We start from the raw sequence: 22,869 nt of genomic DNA, 5'->3' as shown, positions 1-22,869 counted from the left end.
CACCAAACCAGCCCTCCAAGGGTTTATTTTTAAGTTATCCCTTGGGAAAGCTCCCGCTCCCCCAGTGAGCTGGAAACCGCACCAGCATGATCAGGGGGACCTGAAATGAGCAGTGCTGAGTATCTTGAGAAAGACCGTTCATAATTTTAAGAGGCAGGGCGAATGTCTTGCCTTCCTCCCCGGTAAACAGAACAGCCTCATCTCAGTGTCTCTACTTCTAAGGAAGCCGGGGCCTTCCTGACACCGGGCAGTGCTGGGCTTCCTCAAGTCACCACCATCCCTGTGAAACGTAAAACAACTTCCTTCTGAATCCGGTCCTGGGTCCGGGCCCCTCACTAAGCAGGGCTGCCTCTCATGAGAGCTTTCGAGCAGGAAGTTCTGCATTTGGGTTCTGCCAACCTGCTGCCTGTGTGGGTGACTTCGGTCAAGCCACTGAGCCTGCTTCCTCCTCTGTAAAACGTGCAGAGCTGGCCCCACGGATCTCAAGGATTGTTTTAAGGATCGAAGGCAGGAGACAAACGTTGAAGCACTTTGAGAATTTCAGTGTGCAGGAGTGAGAACAGCTGTCCCACACTGACGCCTGCCTGCTCATGGCCTCCTGTCTGCTAGGGAGGGTTCCCTTTCTTTTCCAGGCAGCCCTAGGAATTCTCCAGAAACCAAAACTTAGGAAGTGGGGAACTCCGAGCAGATTCTCCTCTCTCATCAATTAAGCAATCTATTCCTGAACCACGTGTGTCATCTTCTAGAGAGGCCACGAGGGTTTTCAAGGTCAGGGTGAGGACCACGTCGAAAGCTCTGCCCGAGGGCCCAGCCACTCACCCGCTATCCTCTGCATCTTCATGCGCCTCGCCTGGATGCGGCCCTTGGCCAGGCGCTGCTTGGCGATGATGCAGCGGATGTGGTCTGAGAAGATGAAGGTGGCCTGGAGGATGGGGAAGGGCTTGGAGTGGGGGCTGGACGCAGGCTTGTGGATGGTGATGTTCAGGGCGCGGCTGTCATCATCCACACCAGTCACTTGCATGTCCTGCGCAGTGAGGGGCAAAGGAACGGGTGTTTGTTGCGCTCGGGAGGAGGGCAGCTGCTCAGAGGCTGTGGGGTCATGGCTCATCTAGAGAGAGGCCTCCAAATACAGCCCTGCTTTTGCTCTGAAGGAGACCATCAGCCTCCCACGTCCAGCAGAGTCAGTGGGCACAAAGCAGACCAGGCCCAGTGGGAAAGCCAGGCGGGGGGACACAGAGGGCCCCAAAGGAGCCGATGCTGGCTGTGGTGGCCGGCCCCCATTTCCATGGGGACTTGAGTCATCTAATGAATAGACAGGTACCCCAGCCTCTTCAAGGGGCCACAGGTAATTCAGCAGGCAAGCTCCAATAATTCTTGCTTCTGAGAAACCAGAGACAATGAGCTAAAATTCCCATCACTATCTGGCATGATCTTATATATAGTCACTTAATCTACTAACCAATTTCTTTCTTATTTCTCTGAAGAAGGAAGCATCATTGGCAACCATTCGTATGTCTTTGGTTCCTAAAGGAAAAAAGCTCACCCTGAGGAAGGGACAGGGAGGGCCACTTAGCAGAGATTTGAAGAAAGATACATCTAAAGGTGGAGAAGAAAGGCCAGGTGTAGTGGCTCATGCCTGTAATCCTAGCACTCTGGGATGCTGAGGCAGGAGGACTGCTTGAGGTCAGGAGTTTGAGACCAGCCTGAGTAAGAGTGAGACTCCATCTCTACCAAAAATAGAAAAAAATTAGCCAGGTATGGTGGCGCACGCCTGCAGTCCCAGCTACTATACTCAGGAGGCTGAGGCAGGAGGATCACTTGAGCCCAGGAGTTTGAGGTTGCAGTCAGCTATGACCACACCATTACACACTCTAACCTGGGCCACAGAGCAAGGCTCTGCCTCAAAAAAAAAAAAAAAAAAAAAAGGTGGAGAAGAAACAAACACGTCGTAAGTATAATAAGGACAATTCCAATCTAAGACCTCAGAATGGACTGTGTATAGAAAATCCCATGAAGGTTTGGGGTGATTTGAAGCAAAAGCGTGAGAAAGTAGATAGACTCAAAAGTCAGCAATGCTAGAGGAGGTAGAGAAAAATGCTGAAAAACACTTGCGAAGTAACATAGTCGCTGTTTTTAGGCATCACACTTGGCACGAGCTCTTTGGAAATAATACCCACATCGAAATGTGGCAGTAGGGATTAGATGAGGTATTATGCATTTAAAGCAAGGAGCGTGGTATAGTAACGACCTGACAAATAGTAGCCATTGGAAGTCGGCCAAAAAAAAGGTTTATGTGGCTTTTATTGTATGAAGGAGGACGTGTATTAATCCTTCAGGGGAGAAAAACACTCTCCTGACACTAAATTCTAAAGGAAATTGATCATAAGCCTAGATAAATAAGAAGTATAAGTCACCTAATGGACAATGTCTTCCATGGAAGTCTTTTTTTTAAATGAAAGATTCTTCTATAGTTGTTTCTCATACACACTCTGCAAAAGATTTTTTTTAAACAGAAAGACCCTGAAAAAGGGGAGGTTGGGGAAGAGACTGCGATAGCATCTTCAAACACACGGGGGGTTCTCGTGAAGAGCCAGCAGGTCACGCTGCGGGGAGGAGGAGGCTGCGGGGCAGCCTGGGCAAGGCCCTTCCAGAAGCCAGGACCGCCCAGCTAGGAAACGGACTGCCTTGAAGGAGGGTGACGCTAAGGCCAGAAGTGTCTGCTGGACATCCGGGGACCGGGGACTGGTGGTGTGGCAGAGGGGCGTGCCGCAAGGCTGCTTTCAACCCCCAGGTTCTTTGCTTCCTCTGCTCAACGAGCTGGCATTAGTCACCCATCACATTGACAAACATCAGAAAAACCCTAAGCCCCAGCTTGGTGCTTGGCAACTTAGAGCCTAGCTTTGCTGGAGAGAGGGTGAGGAGCAGGGAATTCATATAAATTGCTAGTGGCAAAAGTCATTTTAGAGAGGAATTTGGCAATATCTATTAACACTTAAAATTGGCACACCCCAACTTCTTGGTATCCGTCGAGGGAAATCTTGCCCAAGTGCATAAGGACGTAAGAACGATTCTGGTCACAGCAGCACTGTTTGGAAAGGTAAAAAACTGGCAACAGCCAACAGGGTACTACTGGCTAAACATGCCTTGGTATAGTCCCACAGCAGTTAAAAAGAACACCAGTAGGTCTGCATATACTAACACGGTTAGTTCTCTAAGACATGCTATTGAGTGAAAAAAGCAAAGGGAAGAATATGTTCGATGTGATACCACAAAAAATACACACAGACACACTCTGTCAAGTATATGTACACAATTTAAAAAAATAGTACATGTCATCATATTTAAAAATGCATTTGGCAGAGAAGCAGATCTGGAAGGATCATCCTGATAACAGGAGTTCTCTCCTCTTGCGGAGGGGAGGTGTAAGGATTGAGGGTTGTGGTCGAAGAGGACTCAGCTCTTATCGGTACACCTGTGCAATGTTTCAGCACTTTTTCTGGTGATAATTTGTTCACATATTCCTTGAATCATTACTAATTAATTGTAAAGATGGTAATTTTGTGTGTGCGTTTGTACAGCTGACTGAGAAGAGATTCCGGGGTCCTTGGCCACCTTACCTGCAGAAGGCCTGCAAACTTGACTACTCCCCAGCCAAGCCTGGACACGTCGGGCTCCACCAAACTCATCTGGTAAATGTCGACAGCCAGGAATCGCTGGACCATGCCGCCATCCTTTGTGATCACCGTGCACGCGATCAAGTCGCTGTTATCTGGGAGAAGGGAGGTGGAGAACAGGATGAGGCCCAGCCTGGCTGCCCCACCTGGTGGCAGTACTCGACTGACTCTCATGCTGCCAGGCAGCAGAGCCCAGTGGTCAGAGCCTAGGCCCAGAGTCACACAGACGCAGGTCTGAGTCCCTCCTCTGCCAGCTATGCTGGGCAAGCTTCTTTGCCTCTCTGGCCCTCGGAATTCTCATCCGTGTAATGAGGGTAACATCTCCTTCCAAGTGCTATTCGTTAGGACTGATATAAAGTACATAAAGCGTCAGTCCAATGTGCACTGTGTATTGGGTGGTCAAACCATAGCTTAAAAATAGCCAACAATGCAAGAATCCCATGAACAGTTCATGCTTTCTTAGAGACCAATGGCAGTTTACAGCTGTGATGGTTAAACTGGGTTCACCTAAATTAAGTGAAGACAGGAAAGCAAGAGTCCCCAGATCTGTTATAGGATCACCAAGCTTGGAACTTGGGGTCTGGCAATTTAGAGCCAAGCTCTGCGCTAGATGGCGTATGATCCTGGGCAAGGCACTTGGCCCCTCGGAACCAGTTTTCTCATTTGTAAAATGGGAATAACGTCCCTTATCTTGAGATGTTTGGTGTGTGAAATGAGAACAGATAGGAAAAGCATTTAGCCCGGAGTCTTGTGCATAGGGGTCGTCAGCATACGCTAGAGCCCTTCTCTTACTTCAAAGTAATCCCCAAATTCAATGTTTAATTTAGTGCCTGTCCTTGAGACTCTGAGATCACCTGAGTAACAGAGGACCCTTAAACGTACAGTCTGCGTTCCCACCAGTGGAATCGTCTGCCACATTTGTTTTGAACAAGATAGCCGAACCAGGAAACAACCTAAACATCCCCAGACAGGAGGACTGTTTGAGTAGGATTTTTTCCCACCAGACGGAAAATTATAAACCCATCTAAAAGTTACGTTTAACCAAACTGTGAACAGTGGTTACCTGTGGGGAGGGAAGTGAGACTTGGGAGTGGGAGTGTGTTGGGAGGGGAGTATTAATGGGAGAACTTTCATCTTTGTTCTATGTACCACTCCATCGCTTGAAATTATTTTAAAATGAGAAAGCATTCAAGATACACTTTTGAAATACATACAACAAACCCGAGTTTAAAATGTTTGCAAACAATTGCAATGACAGTGGAAAACATTATAATTTTAAAGGAAAGAGGATAAAAATTTCATTACTATGAGTTTGATAGGTTAAAAAAAAAAAGGTATCCCTACAAAGAAATACAAGTGCAGAGAAAGGTGCCAAAACATTAACAGAAGTCTCTGATTAAAGGAAGAATGGTAGGTGGGGTCTTTTGGTTTTTCTTAACAGCTTTATTGAGGTATAATTTATACACTATAAAATTCACTTATTTTAAATATACGGTTTGAGTTTTAGTAAATTTATAGTTGTGCATTACCATAGCCCAGTCGTGGAATACTTCCATCACCCCAATACGTTCTGTTGGGAGCACTTTAAGCAAATATTCGGCTTAACTTTATTGGGGGAAGAGGGAGATAACACAAATGATATTAATCCTGGCCCCAAACACACATGATAAAAAACTTGGACTCAGGTATTCTCAGTGGATCTCCCCTGCCCCTGCCATTTTTATTTCTCATTTGGATCTAAAGATGACGGGTACATTTCTTCTCTCTCTCTCTCCCTCTCCCCTCTCAACACACACCTTGGTTCAATCCTCCCATAGTGTAACCTGCCCAGGATTCTGGCTTCGTGTGGACGTGGCCCGGTCTGTCCTCTCAGCTCTCACAGGCCTCATGTTTCTCTCTATTCCGTCTAGCAGATGACCACCGAGACAGCCAGGTACCCCCACGGCCAACACCGGCACCAGGCAGGCTTCGCTGTTTGCATTTGCACTTCCTTTTCATCTATGGCAAGAGTCTTCTTCCCTTTCCCAACAGTCCAGCCAGGTATTTGTAATATTTTTTTAAAAATACATTTTATCCTGAATTTTCAGTTCCACACTGGATGACCCTCTCCAGATCTCTAGTCTTCTGTATTATCAAAAATGTAAGTCATCATATTCATTCTTATCAACGTTTTCTTGGTGGTAGGTAGGGTTTATTTTCTTTACTCCATATTTTAAACATTTCCTCAATGGGAATTTTTTTAAAAATACTTTTTAAAAATAGAACAAAGACAATAAACATGTTCTTTCCTTTTTTCTTTCTCTTCTGTCTCCTGTCCTAGCCTCTCTTCTTTCCCTCTCTGAACCGGACAGCTTCACTTTCTCCTGTTCTCACACGCACAGCGGCTGCTCATCTGGGGGCGTGCCTGGGAGGGCACAGTCATGCCCGTCACGGTGGGGTCTGCCTGGCTGCCTGGGGGGCTTCGAGGGGGAGAAAAGACCTGCCCCCTCCACCACAAAGAGCGAAAAAGGAAGGACAAACTCCAAAGCGGAACAGCTTTCAGAAATGTAACTGAGACATCAAAGCCCTGTGAGAACGCAGCGAGAGATTTCACAAGAAAACTAAAACCAGCTTTAAACTAAAACCAGCGCGACAGGAAGGCTCCCGCGGAGGGAGCCTCTTGCTTTTCAGAAGCTGTGGGGCAGTTCAGGAGAAAGGAAGTGGCCTCTACCGATTACAAGAGAATGCCGTCTTCAAGGGACATCAAGGAAATGCTGGTTTGGGATGACTTGTTTGTTCGTGGGCCTCTCGGGTATCGGGTATCACTTGAGGGGCCTCCTGCAGCGCCCCACCCCCCAGTAGCTCCACATACTGGGTCGTGGAGCCCTGGGGGACAGTGACAGTTCACCTTTGCATTGCCACCATGTCTTGGGTAAAGGAGGAACCCAGGACAGTTGCTGAATGGAACCCAACTTTGCCCCCGCACTAGGGGCTTTGCCTGCGGCCTTCGTCCGTGCACGTGTGGATTTTGCTGGGAGTCAGCACAGTCGCGCTGGCCTGTGGGAAGGACTCGGTGGCAGGGAGCCCTGTCATGATGTGTGGCAGCCTCAGGAGCCTCCCTGCCTGACACTCAGGAATGGTAGTGGCTATGAGAGGCCAGGGCAGGTGACAGGTGACATGAGGCTTCCTGGCCATCCATACTCTGTCACTGTCCAGATGTCACTGCCCATCTGAATCCCTTGCACTTCAAAATGGCTGGGGCCTAGGACACCATTAAAAAAATGATCAGAAGGCAAGATAGGAGGATGTCCATGTGGCATCCACGAGGCAAACGGTGAATAAACTAGTGAACGTGATGTAGTCCCTTAGGCCACGCACAGACGAGGGAATGGGGACAGCCAATAAACACACACGAAGGTGCTCATCCTGAGAAATCAGCAAACGCATCAGAACAAGACACCAGCTTCTATTCATAGGACTGGCAAGAATAAAAATGTCTGATAACATCAGGTGCTGTGAGGACACAGAGAAACTGGCATTCTCAAAAGCTGCTAGCAGGAGAATAAATTAACAGAGCCATTGTGAAGGGCAAATTAGCATTATTTATTAAAACCGAAAGTTTCACATCCTATGACCTAGCAATTGGTATGTTCCCAAGAAAAACACTCACATGCGTGGGCCAAGAGACGCATGCAAGGATGTTGAGAGAAGCTTTTGGGTAAGGACCCAAATGGTTCAGCAACAATGAATGCCTGAATAAAACGTGTTCATTCATTCCGTGCAAAACTGTATGCCAATGACAAGGAATGAATCAGCTCTCTAGATATTTCAACAGTTTCAAGAACATACTGTTGAGTGGAAAAATCAAGTTGCAAGGTGATTTTAGTCTATATGCAGTGCTCTGATTTTCCAAAGGGAAAACAGATAGGTTATTTGCATACTCAAAATTGAATAAAGAGAAAAGCAAATCTCTTTCCACACCCTTACACAGGACCTGGGGCCCAGCCGGGGTTGGGGAAGCACCAGAGCTGGCCGGGCTCTGCCTGATCGCAGAGACAGTGGACAATCACTGAGCACTGGCTGATGGAGAGAACCCGGGAGCTCTCCTACAGCACCCTCGGGGCACGGCAGTGGATGCTTCCAACTGGCCAGATCTGTGAGCTCAAGAGCTCTGGGGTGTAGCTCACCTCGCGCGTGCGTGCACGATCTGAGTGCCCACTCAGGCCAGGCCCTGCGCAGAGCACTGATACGGAGACTGAGGCTTGGCCCCACCTCGAGGAGCTCAGGGTCCAGCTGGGAGGCCTGGGTGCCCATTGGCAGAGCTGGGCTCGGAACCATAAAGAGCCATGCAGACCAAGTCTCCACTCGGTAGAAACCAGACCCTGTGGGCAGAGCAGGTGGGATGGCAGAAGTCTGTACAGCTCCCCCAGGACCCTAAAGGTGTGGTGTGCCTCCCAGTGGCACCTCGCTCCAGGGAAAGGTGACATGGCCCTCCTGCTCCGAGGTTCTGTCTCTTTTGTTTTATTTTTTGAGGAGGGAGAAAATTTGCCCTTTTATTTGAAAATAATAAGCTTATCAGTCTCTTTCACTAGATAACACATTCATATGTTCCCATTTTAAAAGGTATAAAACCTTTTTACAATGGACAATAAGTTCCCCCCACCCCCCTCTGCAGAGGCGACCACCGCACGGATTTCTGGTCATCCATCCACCACGTGTTTCCGAGTGCTCACGTAGCTATGGGCTCCCCTACCTTTGCTTTCACAAACGATGGCATGCCACGCTGTGCTTCTGCCACTGAACCATACATCCTGGTAACAGACAGATCAGCACAAAGACCCTCCCTGGTACTTTTTCATAGCTGCAGTCTCCCCTACGATAGGGGTAACTCTGAATGATTTAACAGCTCCCCAACTGGTGGAGATTCAGCTTGTTTATAAGCTTTTGCCAAGACAGTTGAAGGAATATTCTTATTTATATGCACATGTGAGAGCAAATCACTAGCAGCAAAGTAGAGCTGAGGGTTAATTGTTCTCTTTAAAGCACTGTGTTTTACTAAAATAAACTTATTTAAAAAGGAGACTTTATATCATTACCATGAATGGAAAACTAGAATTACTTACAAACAATAAGGTAAACATGAAAATCGATTAAAGAGAAAAGATTTTATTAAGTTATAGTGTAATGCCTACTCTTTTGATAAAAATGGAGATCCAAGAATTAGAGAGGTTCTAAGACAAACCAGTCCCGATCCAAGACTTTCTCTTTGGTGTCACAGAATGGACCAGAGGGGCACTACTATGGATTTTCTTAAGGCCTCTACTTTCCAAAGATGGCCACAGCAATATTTCCCACCCTACGCATTCTTACAGTGTGAACACTTGACTCTCCTCCCATCAAGTGTTGGTCTCCTTTCTCCTTGAACCTGAGTGGGCCTCTGTGATTGCCTAGATCAAAAGAGTACCAGCAGAAGTGATGCTATATAACTTCTGAGGCAAGGTCATAAAAGTGTTCTTAGAACTTATCCACTATGCTGTGAGGAAGCCCAAGTAGCCATGGAGATATCTGTAAAGAGAAACCAAGGTCTGGGGCCCATGGCCAATTCCCAGTCCCTCCACCCTGGCTGATGCCACATGGGGCAGAGACCAGCTATTCCCATTGAGTCCTGTGCAGATTACACATTTGCAAGCAAAATGAATGCCTACGGTTGTTTTAAGCCACTACGTTAATTTAAGGGGGTTTGTTACTCAGCAACAGATAATTGCAATGGTGATTTAATTTAGTGCTGTATCCAGGCACACTTGGGATTTTAAAATTCTTTCAGCATCACCAAGAGTCTGCATACCACATCTTAGAAGACTGGCCTAGAGAAAGGCTTGGGGGTGGCTATTTTGCATGCTTAGAAGGTCCTGCAATTATTAAGCAGAACGAAGGGAAACAGGACAGCCATTTCCCAGCAGAATTTTAAGGTGTTGGGAAAGAGAAGGAGAGAAGGAAAAAGCATGAAAGAACCACCTTACCACAAAGTGCAAGTTAGCCTGGTAAAAACAGCTTGGGCTTTAGAGCCAGGGAGACTGGGTTTAAATCCCAGTTCTGCCATTAATAACTGTGACCCTGGACAGATAAGCTCCCTTCTCTGAGTCTTGGGTTTCTCACTTATAAAAATAAGACTTAACCCCTTGCAGGACTGTCAAGGGGATCTGAGAGGGGGATGGGGCCATCCCCAATGGGGGATGCAAGCTGTGGGGTTGTTGTTAGAAGTGGTCACAGTGAAACCACCCTTTATAAAATGAATAAAGGGCCACAAGGTCGGAACTGTGGTAGGGGAAATAGATATACAGCCAGCCATTGACCCCTAGCTTGCTTTCCTATAATTGCGTACTACTCAGGAGTCACGTAGCTGATGGTTATAAAGACTCTTAGCATTCTTCATTGCTCCCATGGATAACATCACCCTTGTGAAACCTAAGGCTGGTTTTGAGATATCTTCCAGGCCCTGCATTCTGGTGGAATTGCTGACCCACCCAGACCAGTGGCCCGTATCAAGGAACTGATTCCACTGGTCTTGCAACCCCTATGCAAGAAGTGACTCAGCAAAGACGACAATTTCTCCACCCCTATGGTTCCACCCCCAACCCAGTCAATCAGCAGACCCCACGGCCTAGCCCTTTGCCCACCAAACTATCTTTAAAAACCCTTTCTCCCAAATTCTTGGGGAGATGGATTAGAGAACTTCCTCCCGTCTCCTTGCATGGTGCCTGTGATATTAAACTCTGTCTCTGCTGTGACACCTGCTGTTTCAGTGAATTGGCTTCCTCTTGAGCAGTGGGCAATGATAAGGCTGTACCAGTAGGGTCCTCCCAGCACAAGTTAAATCACTTGGAAGCAACCTGACTTCTAGAGCCACTACTGCTCTAGTCAGAGCCCTTCTGCTTGAGGTCAAGTCATGCTTTCTGAATGCAGGCTCTTGACCAAGCACATCTCTTCAGAGGGAGAAAATGAATCATGGTCTCTGACCATTTCTCGGAACTCCTGTGGGGTCATGGAGTAAGCAAGACACCCAGGCCTGTTGGTCTCCCCAGAGAGGCCTCCTTTGACCCCCTCACCCGAGGCTGCCCCACCCCAATGGCCTGCCGTGCTTGAATTCTCCCGCATAGCCTTCCTTGTTGAGGGCTGCCTCCCCGTCCAGATTGTGAGCCCCAAAGAGGAAGGGCCCCCCGGTCTCACTGCCATATCCCCAGGAAGGCCTGGGCAGTGGCTGGTGCAGAATTAGTATTTGCGGATGGGATGGAGGGGAGCTGATGGCTTTTGGGGCTCCCATTTTGAGGCCAAGGACATCTCAATCAACTGATCTTGCTAGCTCCTGGCTGAAGCCTTCCTCCATAGCTCCCTCTGACAGGCTGGAACTCATTACTGGGCGATAAATGGAGCTGATTGACTTTTGCTGTATTTAAAGGATTCCTTTATAATAAAATATGGATGCCAATACCATAATTTAATTCTTGGCGTTGGTGGCTCCAACTACATTTAGAATCAAAGTAGTCTTTATCCTTATAGCAGGACCTCTAGGCCAGCTGAATTCCAACGCTTTGAAATCCAATATGCTGGGTTTTAGCCCACAGCTGGAGTTTAGATTAGCAATTTAGTAAACGCCGCTAAGTCTTTCAGGCACATGTTGCTAGTCAGAGGTCAGGAGGAATGAGGAAGAGGAACAGGAACACGGATTCCAGGCAGGCACACCCTGGGATTCCAAGACAGCAGGGCTGCAGCGGCCTACAGCTCATGGGAGACCAGAAAGGCCCACGGCTCCACTTGCAAGGGGCCTGCGGTCCTGGCTGACTTGGTTTCTGTGCCAAGGTCTGTGCCGTTGCCGGGGCTTAGCGAGGGGCAGTGCAGGGTGGGCAAAGACACTGAGGGCCATGGACTTTCACAGGGCTTGGGGATGCAGTGCCATCCTGGGCTTTGGTTCTCCAAAGCAACATACTCAAAGATTGTCGTGGCTGAGTCACTGAAGCGAGGACACTTGCCCCCAGTAGTTTCATCAATGACAACTGCTGCTGAGACCACAGCCAATCTTTTCAAGTGCTTTTGTATGCCAGGCCCTGAGCTCCCACTTGACATGGTCCTGGGGTCCTCTGAGGGCGGCTGACTCCAGAGGACACAAACTGCAGGAGATCAGCCACTTCCCAAAGACACACTCTGATAAACAAACTGGCTGAGGTGTGGAGCCAGATGGACATGTGGCCTTCAGACTATCCTGACCAAGCTGATTGAAACCCGGCATTCCAGCCCCTGACAAGGTCAGGGAGAAGACCTACCCTCGTTTCCCTCAGAGCAGGGTGCAACCCCACCTGGGCTAGCTATTGAGGGTGGGGATGCTGCTGGTTCTGGCAAGGGGACAGTCAAATGACGCGCGCTCTCTACGGGCAGGCTCTGGAGGTTTGACCCCATGGAGGCCGAGGACCTGAAGCCAACTCTTTACTCCTGCGCTGCCCTTGGCAAGGTCCCCCCTTCACTGGGAACCTAGTGGTCCCTTCCAGTGACAGACCTAGGTCCTTCTCTGGCTCGGGAAATACTGTCTCTTTTCCACTTTGGGAGTTTCTCTTCCTGGCATGCAGGGAGACTAGTGCTGGGTCTCTGCCGCTTGGGCTCTTTTCGGATGCTGGGACAGAGCAAGACAGGCTGCAGCCCTGTCCTCATGCAGCCTCCAGACCAGCGGGCGGATGGCAGCCCTTCTGAGCGGTTGGGTGCTTGGGGGATTAGCCTCTGTGGGATGGAGACGGTATCTGTGGCACAGAATAATGCTGGTGACTTGAGGGACAGTCAGCATGGCATGCCTCCCTGCTGACAGAAGGCAGTTAGGGCAGAGGCTGTGGCCAGCCAGTACTGCACAGCTGGAGAGCACCGGGTGAGTAGCGGCTTGCTGGGGGACGGCGGGCAGAAGCATGCCAGGCGGCACGAGGAGGGCTGTCAGCAGCCCAGCAGGAGAGGGCCATCATCTCCCCAGTGTCACTGCTCCATCAAAGCCCAGTACGCGATGAAGATGGTAGCCATTCTGCAGCGTAAGGAAAGCTGCTCACATCATGTTCCTTTGGGAACTAACTCCAGTGCTTTGCAAAGAAGCCTGTGCAGATTCAGATGCGACCCGCGGAGCATTTGGGAGTGACAAGGAACTGGTAAACTGCAGACCCGCCAAAGGAGGGAGAACTGTCTTGCATGGACAAAGCCCAGTCCTTCCCGAGCCTTGATTAACCCCAAGGGGGATTCCACACTCGGCCTGTGACACGCAGAAGCCAAAAGCAGAGAGAGCGCCGCGGCGGGTGTGAACCAGCACACTCAATTAGCTTGGCTGCTTCTCCTGACAGTCAAATCAATCCTTTGAAGAAAATTAAGTAACCATTTCTCCATCAACCCAGCAACAGCTTATGGGTTATTTGCTGCAAGTGGCAATCAATTACTGTGTCTTCTTTGTAGCTCCCTAAAGTATCCCTTCCCAACACGGCACGGGGCAGCTGCGAAGTGCGATATTTCCTGGATGGAGAGTGGGTCTTGGCACCTCTCTACCACCAGGCCTGTGAGCCCCGTCCCTCTAAGAATAGAAGGCAGTAAAACATCCTGGTGTCAAGGCTCCTCACATTTGCAAAGGAGACCAGCAGTTAGGTATGCAGATACTGGGGAATGTACTGAAATCCAAGGAAACTGTGACCTAGTGCTTGGTTCTCAGAGTGGACTGTGATTGCTAGGGCAGCCGTGACAGCTGCCACACTGGCGTCCTCCCCACCTACCTCTGTCCACAGCGCCGAGAGCAACCAGTGGAAGCACTGCTGAGAGAACTCTGTGCTTCCCAACACATTCCAAGCCCTCTCTCCCCAGCCAGAGCACCGCAGCTGCGGGGAAGCCATGCAGGGGACAGCCACGAGCTAGGCCTGAGGCTGACTATCTGGAGCTGAGTCGTAGCTCTGCCACTTTCTGGTTGTGCTGACCCTGGGCACGTGACTTCACTTCAGTTGCCTCGTCTGTAGGCAAGGAGCAATAAAATGACTTTACAGCTCTACTTCAAGATATGAAGCTGGAGTATTTAGGGAGAAAGGTACTGAGGCCTGCAATTGACTCTGAAAGGTATTAAAAAAAAAAACATAAGCCAGGCACCCTGGTGTGGGCCTGTAGTCCCAGCTACTCAGGAGGCTGAGGCTGGAGGATCGCTTGAGCCCAGGAATTGGAGGCTGTAGGGAGCTACGATTGTGTACCTGCACTCCCGCCTGGGTGACATAGTGAGACCCTATCTCTTAAAAAAAAAAAAAAATCCACTGGTGGCTAGACAAGCAGGTATGTGATAAGACAAGTATGTGAAAGTTGGCGGTAGGATGTAGGTGGTGGGTAAAAGGCTGTTCCTGTACAATTGTCTCAACTTGGGTGTATACTTGAAAGATGTCAAATCAAATGTTAGGGGAAAACTGACTTACTAGGGTTCTTGTACAGTGACTTTCAGACAAGTTACAACAGGTCTGACACAAGGTGGCTGATCCACACACAGTTCCTGCACTGTAATTATTATTAGTTTTCTGACCTTCTTGTCACTTCTGTGTGACTGGTTACCTCACTGGGACAATCCATTTGGTTCCCAAGTTTGAATAGCAGGGATTTGAATAGGAAGAGTTCGAATTAAAGGGGGTACCTGTAGGGCTCCTTCTAGAACCCCTTGAACCCTGCAGAATCTTTATATCTCCCAGGTGGTCCCAGGGCCACCAAGGCCACTATATCGATGTTCGCTTGGCAGCTATACATGGGTAGATCTGTCATTTGCTCATCCAGCAACTATTTGAGCAGTTACTGGGCAATGAGTCAGCTGTTTGGTGACTAGTACATGGCCCAGGAGCAATAGCTAACTGGAGGGAGGGGTGCTGGGGCCAGTTTCAGACAGGAGCCCAAGGCTTGGGGAGACCAGGCACCTTGCCCCAGGTGCCTGCAGGGTAGGGTGGTGCTCGCTTTGGGCTCAGCTCTCCACCTGCTTCCAAAGGTGAGGCTTTCCACTGCTACTGCCTTTCTCTTAGTTTGAAATGCACACACCATGCCTGGTAAAATCAGGTGGCTGGTCTTCAGAAAGTGGCCAGGAGCCCGGTCCCATATCTTCATCTTTTTCCCTTAGAAAATTTCAAGAGACTGCGTTCTAGGGAGAAGAAAGGATGAGGATTTTGTCCTCGTGTTCCCACACGTCCAGAATGTGCATGGGCAGACGCTCTGACTGCTCAGGTGTACGTAAGGACGGGCAACTTGCAAAAGCTTTATTCCTTGTCCCCCTTCGTCACACTGCACGGAGTTCGCAGACAACACCGCGAAACATAATTACCAGAAATAGAATCCCAATGAACAGTAATTCCAAGTAGAGCATGGCATATCCCCTTATCAAGTGACACACTGCACGCCAGAGGCACAGATCTGATCTTATAATGCACTGGTGACCACACTTATCTCCACACTGGCTCTCGGAAGGCCGCATTTGCATAGCACATTGCATAATTTCCTCTCTGAAAATGGCTCTGTTTAGCATGAGTAAATAAAGTTACCTAACTCAATGAGGCAGCTGAATGGAATACTTGAGATTTCCAAGAAAAGATTTGAATACCTAAGCCCTTCACTGTGCAGCGCGAGATAGATTAACTCAGAATCGACTTTCCTGCGGCTCCTCCTTCCTGCTTCCCAGCAGCCTAGCAGCAGGGGAACAAGGACATCCAGGTCTTCAGGAGCCCCCCGCGATGTCTCTGCTCTGGGCCCCTCCACAGGATGTGGTCAGGGACTCTCCACCCCATACTGCTGGGTGGCTACCATGTGCCAGGCACCGGGCTGCAAGGATGGAGGAGGCAGATGATGCGTCCCTGCTCTGGGTGGCCTTTCGGAGGCTCAGTGTCCTTATCTGAAAAATGGGGACACCGTCACTTTGTGGGAATGAAAGCAATGGGCAGAGGTGCAGAGAGGGCTTGGGATTTTTCTCCATGTGCATGGAGTGGGCCCACCCCTCCTTCCTCCGTCTGCATAGAAGGTTCTTGAAGACAGGAGCCACATCTTTTCTTTCCCTTGGATTTCCTCTTTATGATACCTCATCTGAAAAGTGCACAGGGTGTTCCAGAGAGCAAAGCCTGGCCCAAGGGATTCTCCTTCCTTGGCGGGTGGCGGTGGGGTCCCCCAAGGCAGAGAACATGTCTAGAGTGTGTTGAAACCTCTGGGATTTGCACTGCTAACGTCGCTAGAGAAGGCATACGTGGGTGCCACACATGTATCTGTGGGGGATGCTGGCGCCCACAGATGCTGGCCAGACTTCAGGGACCTCGTTTGGTCAAATGGCTCCGATCCTGGCATTCTAGGCTCTTCTTGAGTCAGGAGATGTCCTCTCATGCCAATATCCAACCCATACCCTCTCCTCGAGATCGATCAGGGACGGGGAGAAGATGGCTTTGTGGATGGAACAGTGTGCGTCCACGTTCCCTCTCACTGTCTCAGACTTTTTGCTCAAACGTTTCTGGGCTGCTTCCCCCCAGCTGGACCCTGTGCTTGGTAAAGAGGACCACAGAGACGGCAAGATTCAACCCTCAGGAGTTCCTGTCTAGTGGCGGAGCCCAAACAAGTGACAATTACATGCCATGTGACAAGAGTCATGGCAGGGCAAGACCAGGAGGCTGTAGGAGGCTGGAAGAGGGGCACCAACACAGCCCACAGGTCAGAGAAGTCTTCCTGTAGGAGGTGACATTTTAAATTGAATCCTGAAAGTAGCCCAGAAATCGGCCAAGCAGAGGAGGAGGAGGGTAGTGACACCAGACCTCTCTGATGTGTTCCTGCCTCTGAGACTTGCTGGCCTGGCACCAGCACCCCCATTTTCCACTGGTCCTTTGGGGTTTCAGGGTCTTTGTCTCATTTCAGTCAGGACATCTGGGGCATCTGCTTGCCCATCCCTTGGGCCCTCCCTCTGCCTCTGTCCCTTCTCTGAATCTCAGCCTCCAGGGGCAACTCTGCCTTGTGGAGAAGGGCATGCCGAGGGCCAGACTGCCCGCAACTTTAGCCTGAGCTCTGCCACTTCCCGGTGTGGGACCTCGGCACGCTGCCGCTCCCCTCCAGTCCGCAGGGACCTCATCCCGTGCACAAGCGTGATGATAACAGGATTTCCCTATAGGGTTGCTATGAAGGCTCAACCACATTCACAAAGCTCAAAGATAGTGCCTGGCACTTAGGCGTAACAGAAGCTCTCCGACGTGCACGCAGCAGGAACCAGCAGGGTTGGCTGAGAAAAAGTGAGCTGAGAGCGAGAAGGTGCCAGGGTCTGACACCCAGCGGGGCCACTTCCTAGGCTGTGTGGCCTCAGTCGAGGCCACTGACCTTTCTGGGTGGGCCTCAGTTTCCTTGTATCTCAAATGAAAAGGCTGGGACTAAACCACATGCCTCTTTTCTGATGGGAAAGAACGTCTAAATTTCATACCAGGGGACACTTTTATAGCCGTTTGGCAGAAATTAGTTCACAGAGTGAATGCTTACCGGCATAGCAGTCTGATTTTTAATTAGCTTGTGGGAATTCAGTATACTTCAAACATTAACAGTAAAATATGGGAGACCTCTGGTGGAGACAAGCCATACCTTTACACTTAAACAACAGCTGTGCGCTCCACAAACCAAACTCCCTGCTTTGTGTGTTCCGTCTCTAGTGTTCTGACTGATTACCAATAAACTTCTGGCACGAGAGCCACACTTGCAAAAAGCATGCGATTTAAAGTAATATGGTTAATGAGAAACTAAACCTTATCAGCGTACCTCTGTACAATACAACACGCCCCATCAGATGGCTTTCTTTACATTATTAAACTATGTTTCAAACATGATAGAAATTGAGAATCTTAACTATTTTTCTGAGCTTTTTCTTCTTTTAAAAATGAACTTGTATATGAACTCCTCCATTAAATTCGTGATGAGCAAAATAGGAAAGGGAGCTCTGTTCATTCATTTTACTTTAGTCATTCAAGAAACTTTTATGGGCTGGGCGCGGTGGCTCACGCCTGTAATCCTAGCACTCTGGGAGGCCGAGGCGGGAGGATCGTTTGAGGTCAGGAGTTCGAGACCAGCCTGAGCAAGAGTGAGACCCCGTCTCTACTAAAAATAAAAAGAAATCGGCTAGACAACCAAAAATATATAGAAAAAATTAGCCGGACATGGTGGCGCATGCCTGTAGTCCCAGCTACTCGGGAGGCTGAGGATCACTTGAACCCAGGAGTTTGAGGTTGCTGTGAGCTAGGCTGATGCCACGGCACTCTAGCCCGGGCAACAGAACGAGACTCTGTCTCAAAAGAAAAAAAAAAAAAAGCAACTTTTATGGAGTATCTTTTAGAATGTTAGTTTCATGAGGGCAAGGATTTTTGTCATTTTTGTTCACTACTCGTGGCGAGGCACATAGTAGGTGCTCACTAAACACTTGCCTACTTTGGGTAAGGTATTGGTGAGACAGAGAGAAAAGGCTCAGTCTCTGCTCTCAAAGAGCTCAGCCTGGGGGAGAAAACAATGAATGAGACACGCAAAGTGTGGCAGGTGTGAAAGCCAAGGACGCGCACGGGCTGAGGCTCCCAGGCCAGGGTGAAGGGGTAGGGAGGGGACTCTCCCAGATTTGTGGGGCTGGAACACGAGGATCAAGGCAGCAAAGGCTGGTGGGAGGTGAGGCTGCAGAGGCTGGGGACTTGTCAGTAAGGGAGGCTTTATTAAAACCACGCCAAGGAGATGGCCAGGAACTGGGGATTACGGGAAGGTCATTGTGGTAACTAAAGGTTTTTGCCTGAAATTTAATTCAGGCCTTTAATTGGAAGTTCATAATTAAGACCTAGACTGGAAATTAAAATATACATGGAGAAAGGGTTTACTAAGGAGATATATATATATATATATATACACACACACACACACACATACATATATATGTAAAATAAAAAAACACAAGACTTCCCATTCATTCCTTTGTTTATCAATTCATCAAATATTTACTGCGTATCTGCTATGGGCCAAGTACAGTCCCAGGTCCTACGCGGCAGGGGTGAGAATGAAGGTCTGCCCCTCACGCACAGTTTGCTGGGTGCAGACAGACCATAAACCAATAAAGGAAATAAATCTGTTAGTATCAATTGTGCCAGCACAATGGGAAGGCAGCATTTACCTTGCTTATAGACTCTTGCAAAAGTTCATTTGCAAATTCTGCAAACAGACTGTTTTCAAAAGTTCCATCCATTTGCAAATGTGTAACTATGCTAATTTCAAATAATAACAGTTACCGTGTATTGGATATTTAAGAAGCAAGTAGCACTCTGCTGAGCACTCAAAACCATCCGACGTGGCAGGCACTGCTTTCTGTGCATTACACATGAGAAAACTGAGGCCATGACAGGGTCAGTAACTGGCCCGAGGTCGTGTTGCTAACGTTATGACGGTCGGCAAGGTCAATTCCCAGGACCCCAGGCAGGAAATACCCACAGTGAGTCAGGTCTAAGTTCCTCCGTTCTCTTGAAACCAAACCCCAATCCTGTAAAAAGATTCTGCAGGCCACACTAAGTTGGGGGAATCTAGACCAGCCAAGCAAAATGACATTTGGCTGCCTGTGCTAAGAGATCAGCCGCCTTCAGAGCAAGAGCAGGGTGACTTCACTTTGGCCAGGCTGCATGCACACTGTCGCCTTCAGTTGCTCTTGCTAAAATTCGTGGCAGAGGAAACCCACCAGCTGGCAGAGAAAGGGAAAGGTTAAAGAGAGAGAGATTTTGGCAGCACGGTGGGAGGCTCAGTGTTACAGAGGGCGAGAAAGCCCAGACTCCAGGTTGCTGAGTGCCCCACAGACCTGCCTCCTTGCTGAAGCGCGGCCGGCTCTGAAGCCCCTAGGCCTCCTTGAACTTGATGCTCAGAGGCAGGCTCCTAGGCTAGACTTCCTAGCCCTGTGAGTCACATTTTTTAGACATAAGGAAAGAAAAGAGCTAGGGAGGTTGTCCACTAGTAAATACGGGCAGTCACGGGCAGAGCTGCTTGGCAGGGGTGCGGAGCCAGCTGTGCCTCTCGGCCCCAGGTGCAGCTCTGGCTAGATAAGAATCGGATCCCCACTGTTTCTGCTTCCTGTCCTGTGCCGGGCACTTAATCACAGTGCAGGCTCTGGGCGTCCACTTTCCAATCTGTAGACAGGGGTGATAACAGCACTTGGCTTCCAGGCAGTGAGGAACTTCGAGAAGCAGAGAGCAAGCGCCTGGCCAACATCACGGTCACTGTTGTCACCCTCACTTTACCACGACCACTGCCTCCAGGCACAGATGAAGACAGCTGGGGCTCAGCATGTTGAAAACACGCCGTCACACTCCAGTAAGTGACCAGGCTGGGGCTCTGAACCGCTCCAAACCTGTGCTTTTCTCGTCTCCTGATTTTGTCCCTACGTGCTACCCAACAGGACTTTCTGCGTTGACAGAAATGCCCTATAGCTTTGCCGTCTAGTACGGAGCTACCACACATGTGGCTACGTACATTTCGATGAATTAAAATTAAATGAAATTAAAAATTCTGTTCCTCTGTCAAACCAACCACATTTTAAGTGCTCAGTAGTCACCTGTGACTAGCAAGACAGTGGAACAGAATTTTTAATTTTATTTAACCTTTATTGAATTTTCATTGATTTAAATCCAGATGGCCACAGGTGGCCTGTGGCTACCGTGCTGGGCAGTGAAGGGCTAGAGGAAGCCAGAGAGAAAGAAGGGACCCAGACCACCGAGTGGGGCTGCGGGAATCAGCCCAGCTTCATTTCTGCCGACACTTAGAGTTAGCAAGACCGTCCCAGGAAACCAGGGTCACACAAAAGCAGCCTGGCCCAGGGCCTCGGAGCTCCCTGACCTGGAAGGAACGGGAAGCTCCGGCCACACACGCTCTTGGCTCTTGGCTCACTCAGCGTGGGAGCTTTCGTTCTCTTGTCACCTTGGCCAACATGCCCCTGCAGAGCCCACAGAAGGCACATTCCCACAAAGCTCTCTTTGTGTCGCAGACCAAGTAGGTCCAGTTGGTGGGCGCGGGGAAGCCAGGAGCACGGGAACAATGAGGCTGATGCGCACTGCACCCTGCACCGCTGGTCTCACAGCTGGGCGGATTCCTCGAGGGTGCCTCCTTCCCTGCACCCCGGCCTCCGAGACGAGCTAGCGTCTGACACGCTCTCTGCCTGCGTCTCTCTCTGTCCTGGCCCCCACATGGGGCTGGCACAGCAGAGGGGCAGGAAGGGCTCCTTGAATGAAGGAGCTGAAAAGCTACTCCCAGCTGGCACTTGGGTGGGAATGTGCAGACGCCTGGAAAGGCCGAGGCTCACACACAGCGACTTGGGAGGGAGCCAGGATTCCCCGAAGTGACGGCCACCGACAGCCTCGGGCACTCGCACGGGTTTCGAGCGCAGACTTCCGGGCTCCAGCCCCGCTGGGCTGAGTCTGAGGGGGCACAGCCCGGGAGCGTCTACGGACCTGTGGTTTGGATCTCAAATACCTTCACAGATGGTCACACTGTGACAGATGGTCTGACAGATGGTCACCAGTGTGCTCTGCTCTTAGTGAGGAAACCATGGCCAGGACCTGGGTCTCCTTATTGAGGAGGCTGACAATTTTTTCAAGGAGGAGGGCATTTGGCAGTGATACTACACAGGCCCCAACCACCATTTGGTCCCCGTCCCCTCCTGCGTCCTCGGTACACACAGACACACGTTCTCAGCACACAGGCTCACGCGGCCCCTCCACGGAGAAGGGGCTGAGCACAGTCTGACTGCTGTCTCTCCATCGCTTCCCCTAACTTGCATTTTGCTAAGGGGTGGGCACCGAGCACCCATTCTGTTCCCCACTGTGCCAGAGGGTGCTGCAGAGGCCTCCGTTCAACCTCAGAGCAATGGTTCTCAAACTCTGTTGGACGTGGCATGACCTTGGGATCTTTAAAAACACAGTTGCTGGCTCCTGCCTCGAGGCGGTCTGATTTAATTGGCGTGGGGTTGACCTGGACACTGGGAGTGACTCTAGTACACAGCAAAGTTTGCACATCGTTTGGCCTTCCAGCTCCACCTGGGGAGGCAGCCCGCCCTACCCTTTCCCCCATGGGCCAGCTGAGGAGACGGACTTGCCCAACGTCACATCCTGAGCCAACACTGAACTCAGCCGATTTGATCATAAGGCTTGTGCTCCTGCTATTACAATACAAGGAACTTGCAGCCCGTGGATAATTAAAAACAAAACACAAAATCCTTTTTCTCATCTTACCCTGCGATGCTGGGGCAAGATGTTGCAGGCCATTCATAAAACAGAAGTCCAGCGGGGCCAAAAAGCTGCCGAGGTTCTCACGGACAGGGAAAGCTCGCTGAAAAAGCCCCAGTAAATACAGAGGCTGTAGTGCAATCCCAGGCTGATGGATTGCTCCGGCATCCTCGGGAGTTAATTAGAACAGCCCTGAGCCCGGTCCTGAGTGTCAGCACTCTTTGCCATTAATGATTCAGTTAAGGAAGGACGCAAAATAATAGGGCAGGGAATGAAATTAATTGAGTTAAGTCTTTTAAAAATATTTCTGATACATCAAATTCTAATGAAAGATTAACACACACAATGGAAATATTAAAAGGCACTTACAGAGGCGCCCCAAACACGGAGAAAAAGAAACTGCCACGGGTGAGGGAGCTGATTCAATCTTTCGGATAAGCGAATTGGTAAGTGATGCGAGGCATTTACTCACAGCCGTGAACTGAAGTCGGGAAAACAGCCCTGGTCGCTCCCCCGGCTGCTCACACTCGTGCAGCCTTCCTGGAGGGCAACCTGGCAACAGGTAAAGTCTTTCAGCTGAGCTTGCCCTTGAACTCACAAATCCACTGCTAGAATTTTAAGCTACAGCCATCCTCGTGGATGGGTGTAGAGATTCAGCTACAGGGAAGTTCATACTCAGGGGTGAAGAGGCTTAAAAAGGGAGAAACTCACGTTAGACCCTCTTGATGGAATGTTATATAGTCAGTTTTTTAAAAATGCTCTTAAAATAGTGTTTCCTAAACTTTAATCATTTCTTTACCACCCTAAGGATTTTTCCATAGTTGTGCCATCTGCACCATTTACTTGATATATTTTTTTTTTTTTTGAGACAGAGTCTCACTCTTTTGCCCGGGCTAGAGTGAGTGCCGTGGCGTCATCCTAGCTCACAGCAACCTCAAACTCCTGGGCTC

At 49.5% G+C, this 22,869-nt stretch overlaps 1 protein-coding gene across 1 annotated transcript in view; it reads right to left on the bottom strand.

Annotated features, from left to right (window-relative positions):
* Positions 1-22,869, bottom strand: part of CLEC16A (C-type lectin domain family 16, member A) — a 203,709-nt gene that overhangs the window by 46,758 nt on the left and 134,082 nt on the right. Inside the window, exons 19-20 of the mRNA XM_012647791.1 lie at positions 3,618-3,769; positions 820-1,024 (exon numbers count right to left, since the gene is read on the bottom strand). Of these exons, the coding sequence (XP_012503245.1) occupies positions 820-1,024; positions 3,618-3,769 (357 nt within the window). The remainder of the gene's footprint in view (positions 1-819; positions 1,025-3,617; positions 3,770-22,869) is intronic.

Source organism: Propithecus coquereli, unplaced genomic scaffold, assembly GCF_000956105.1.
Source record: "Propithecus coquereli isolate 6110/MARCELLA unplaced genomic scaffold, Pcoq_1.0 Scaffold27, whole genome shotgun sequence".
NCBI classification, from domain to species: domain Eukaryota; kingdom Metazoa; phylum Chordata; class Mammalia; order Primates; family Indriidae; genus Propithecus; species Propithecus coquereli.
Note: the sequence above shows the minus strand (reverse complement) of the source record. Positions and strands in the feature narration are given on the sequence as shown.